Genomic DNA, 5000 nt, shown 5'->3' on the forward strand with positions numbered 1-5000 from the left:
AAGACATGTCCTCCTGCCAATATAACTAGATAACACCATGTTTTCCACCAGGAGCACAGCATGTTAACTGTGGAAAGTGTTTGCTGCCCCCTTGTGGATTTATGTGATCATGGCAGGTAGCGCTCACCTCTGTGGGCTTGTCTTTCCCTGCCTGTTTAGCTGTCCCCTTCTTCTCCTCCTCCTTGGAGTTTGGTCCTCCTCTCTTGTCCTCCTTTTTCCCCTTCCCCACTTGGTCATTTTGCAGTGGGTGAGAACAAAATGTGAAGAATGCCTGTCAGCGTTCGCAAGGAAATATGTAACAGATAACTGTGCGTGTGTGTGTGTGTCTGTGTGTGTGTGTGCGCGTGTGTATGTGCCGAAGGGAAAGCTATGTATATGTACATCTACTGTATGTGTGTATGCATGCGCATATCTTAGTGTGTGTAGATGTCTGTATGAATGCATCAGTGTGTCTATGTGTGTGTGTGTATGTGTGTGTGTCTGTATGTGTGTGTCAGTGTGCATGTATACATGTTCTGTATGTATGTACATGTGTATGTATATGTATGTATGCGCGTCAGTGTGTCTCTCTGTGTGTGCGTAGGTGCTGAACTCACGGGCCTCCTCTGATCGTGCTTCTCCCCAGGTCTCCAGCTCAGGCAGTCCCATCGCCCGCCTCAGCCACACTGCCTCTCTGACCAGCCCGTCCAGCAGCTCCCGCCACAGCTGCAGCCTGGAGCACAACAGCACCGTCATACAGCAGCACTACAGGACAGCAGCAGCAGCAGCACTGCCATACAGGAGCACTGTAACATGGCAGGAGCACTGTCACGCAACAGCACTGTAGTTGTTGAAGTCCGCCGTTTGAAAGTGTATCGTATTAGTTGCCCTATACGCTGTAGTTGTACAAATCTGACAGTACTGTGTCCTCAAACAGACCTTGCTCTCAGCTGAGAACTGTCTCATTGTGGAGCTGTACACATCCTGTCCCCGTACTGTCGCTATACTTGCTGTATGCACTTTTGTAAGTCGCTTTGGATAAAAGCGTCTGCTAAATAAATAAATGTAAATGCAAATGTAGTACAACAGCTTTAGTACAAGTTGTCTACACTGAGAAAAGCCACTAAAACACAGTGTTACAGCAGCAGACACACGTTCAAAGAACTGGATGTTTACTAGCTGATATGAACAGCAAAGTAAACATGTCCTGGGTTTCAGGGTGGAATGAAGGGGCTGGAAGGGTACGGCTGGCTTCTGTAAAAGCGTGGAAATACCCTGCAGTATGAAAACTGCTGAACACGACAGTCCTGATGTTAGCGCTAAAGCGAGCGGTGGGCGTGAGGTCAGGAACGCGTGGGAGGAGCGAGAGACTGGAATCTGTGGAGCAGTGCTTTCCTTCTTTCCGCTGTTACATTTTTTTTTTTTTTTGCTAATCCACACTCCACCTCCGTTTCACACTCTCCCCATCACTCCTTCCCTCCTCCACTCCCTCTCCTGTTCCATCCCTCCATATTTCTCTCCACCTCCTTCATACTCCACTCCCCCTTTCACCTTCCCTTCATCCTCTCCTCAGCCTCTGTTCATCACTCAGACCCTCCTCTATACCCCCCACCCCCCCACCCCCCCTTCCCTTACCTACCCAATGGAGTGTCGTGGTAGCTTTGGTGGAGGGTGCAGGGGCTGATGGAGTTCCAGGACCAGGGCGTTTAAACGGGCGAGTGCCTGCTCCTTGACCCCCTCTTCATCATCCTCAGGCAGGGTGAGCAAAGCCTGGGAGAGGACAAAACAGAGATAGTACTGAGAGTAGAGAGGGCAGAGATAGTACTGACAGTAGAGAGGAAATAGTACTGAGTGTAGAGAGGGCAGAGATAGTACTGAGAGTAGAGAGGGCAGAGATAGTACTGAGAGTAGAGAGGGCAGAGATAGTACTGACAGTAGAGAGGAAATAGTACTGAGTGTAGAGAGGGCAGAGATAGTACTAAGAGTAGAGAGGAAATAGTACTGAGTGTAGAGCGGGCAGAGATAGTACTAAGAGTAGAGAGGAAATAGTACTGAGAGTAGAGAGGGCAGAAATAGTACTGAGAGTGTCTAACTGACACCAATGTGAAATTTCAGTCCAACACAGCCTGTTATATTGATGAGTAGCAGATATTCTATTTATTATGACTAGATATTTAGCCTCTCTATTCTCCTGACCTCTGTCTCAGAGGTTCTGGTTAGTACCAGAAGATTCTGGTGCTATCTGCATTCCTGTGCTACCCATGGATATTATATTAGACCATGCCACTACAAGAATATTCATGAAAAGCCACCGAATCACAACACTTATTGCTTCCACAGTGGCAGTGGCAGAACGTTCAATGTAAAGCACATAGAAATAAATATTTGGTCATATTAAACGGTTTGTCAGTGGCCAAGCGGTGTGAGAGAGTCTGCTCAGTGCTCCAATGGCTCTCAGTCTGTCACGCCAACAGGCCAACCCTTTGCTTAGAAGCTCACAGAAGACCAACCATCACTGCAACGAATGTAGCCTGATGCCTATCAGCTGGCTGAGGTTGCTGCAGGACCTTAGAAGGACAGAGCTGAGCTGTGTAGTGTAACATAGCCCTGACAGTTGTGTTGCTCCACCTAGTGGCAGGACAACAGTATGACTTGGGTCTTCAGCTCATGGAGTCAATCGTGTCTCTCGGTGCTCTGTGTGGATGCAAAGAATCACGGATCAAAAACCTGCCGCAGAATGACCGCTACAGTTGTGTTAAGAACTTGGTGGTAAATACTTCACGTGAAATATGTCTGTCTTGAAGACGACGGTGACGTGGTGGTGCCTTCATTTATAACAGTAGTTAAGGAGCAGGACTTGTAATCGAAAGGTTGCTGGTTTGTTTCCCCATGGGGAAACTACTGTCGTACCCTTGGGCAAGGTACTTAACCCACAATTGCCTCAGTAAACATCCAGCTGTATAAACGGATAACATTGTAAAAAAAAAAAAAGTCGCTCTGGATAAGAGCATCTGCTAAATGCCAAAAAAGAGATAAAAAAGGACCAGGTGGGGCGGAAGAATATAGCTACAGATCAGTCAGTGCGCTCGGAGAAAAGGCACTGCCAGTCAACCACTCTCTGTCATTTGGCTCAGGCACGTCAAATCTTAGATCCCCTCAGGAAATCACCCGTCTTCAGGATTTCACAGACAGGTTCTGTCATCCCCTGTTCTCCTCCAAGCAGGGCCGTTGCTATGGGGGTGCTTAGGGATGCAGTGCACCCCCAGGTGGACCTCAGTGCACCCCCAGTTGTCTCCTTATACCCTGATGTCTACATAGCATTTATTATGTTTTTTATAGGACATGATGTTCTGTGCCCACCGTGGATTGCAGGTGCACCCCTCTGTATTTTCTTGGGGCGCCGGTGAGGTTGCGATTAGTAAGCTTGATGCACCACTAGATCTATGGAACTCAACACAGAGAGTTATTGACATTTCGGAAAGTTTAATGGCCAGGTGGTTCAATGCCTGTAGCGTTCAGTCATATGCAGACAATTAGATGTTGATAAGAAGTCAGATGAGTCAGAGAGGAGAGCAGTCAAAAGACAGTTAGAATCGGGGGTATGTTAACACATGTTACTATACCCCAGTAAGAAAGAAGAAATATGGCTATCAATGGCTTTACAATGGTAACTCAAAACAGTATGTTGCTGGACACAAGTGTAGCTACTCTGAATCAAGGTCCATTTCAAGCAAACTCCTGACCTTCAGAAGAACATTTTCTGGTTGATCCATTCAAAGTAACCAGATGTCTAGATAACTGTAAACAATATTAATAAAAAGCTAAGAGCAACAAAATCTTGTGGATAGATGAATACAGATGAGTCTTTCACGAAAGCTGCTCAGCGTGAGATGTAAACAATTCATCCCAAGACCATCTGTTCCCAAATTCACAGGACACCCACGCTTATCCACTAACAACTACTCACAAAGAAAGTTACCAGCAAGATGTTCTAGGCCTCCCAATAAAGTTACAGTAAAAATGTACTGATACAAAGCACAGATTTACCTAGGCTAAATACAAATTCAGCATAGATTTACCTGTCAAAGGCTAAATACAGATACAGTGCAGATTTACCTGTCAAAGGCTAAACACAGATTCAGAGTAGATTTACCTGTCTGAGGCTGGATACACACAGGTCCCAGGTCTGGGGCTCCTCAGAAGCGTCACCTTCCCCCACACTGCTGACCTGCTCCCACAGGTGCCTCAGTCCCTCCACTGCCTCAGGCCGGTAATGCAACTGTGGGACACCCAGCAAACAAGCATGTGTTACAGTAAACCCAACACACACACACACACTCACACACACATACACACACTCCCACACACACACACACACACAAAACACACACTCACACACACACACAAACACAAGCACGGACCTGCGCACGCACATACACAAAAGCATAAAATCACATACTGGCATTAATGCACAGGCACACACATACACACACACACACACCACCCACACACACATACACTCACACACATACACACACGCACACACAAATGCACACTGATACTTGTAAAAAGCTAGAATCAATGCAATGCGCAATGCTTATGCAATGCGCTCTCTGATGGGAGATTGTTGCTGTTTAGTATAAGGGGGAAATAGGCAAACAGATCCTTCATGCTCTGAATCCCGGACAGCGTGCACACCACCAGAATGACAGGAAAGGGGACATCATCTTCACTGTCACTGGTGCTGGCACCTTGGTCTCTCCAGTGTTATGTTGGCGCACACATGCCACACACTGTAATTTACACAGGCAGTAGTTTCTCTTTCTCAGTGCGACAGAGGACCTGCCCTGTATTTTTCCTCCTCGTGTCTGCTGTCTGCTGTCTGTCGTGAGGCTGCGACTGTCTATCCCAATTGCACCACGCATCCGTCTATTTTGGTATCCACTCACGGATTGCTAAACTGATCTCCTCGACCTCCATTAAGATGGCGCGCGCGGCATCTGAGCCAATGACTAACGGGA

General features: G+C 47.1%; 1 protein-coding gene across 1 annotated transcript in view; it reads right to left on the reverse strand.

Annotated features, from left to right (window-relative positions):
* LOC118787395 (mycbp associated protein) overlaps positions 1 to 5000 on the reverse strand; it is a 24551-nt gene that overhangs the window by 5340 nt on the left and 14211 nt on the right. Inside the window, exons 14-17 of the mRNA XM_036542949.1 lie at positions 4133 to 4258; positions 1619 to 1749; positions 597 to 712; positions 128 to 228 (exon numbers count right to left, since the gene is read on the reverse strand). Coding sequence (XP_036398842.1) covers positions 128 to 228; positions 597 to 712; positions 1619 to 1749; positions 4133 to 4258 — 474 coding nt within the window. The remainder of the gene's footprint in view (positions 1 to 127; positions 229 to 596; positions 713 to 1618; positions 1750 to 4132; positions 4259 to 5000) is intronic.

This window comes from Megalops cyprinoides, chromosome 1 (assembly GCF_013368585.1).
Source record: "Megalops cyprinoides isolate fMegCyp1 chromosome 1, fMegCyp1.pri, whole genome shotgun sequence".
Classification (NCBI taxonomy): domain Eukaryota; kingdom Metazoa; phylum Chordata; class Actinopteri; order Elopiformes; family Megalopidae; genus Megalops; species Megalops cyprinoides.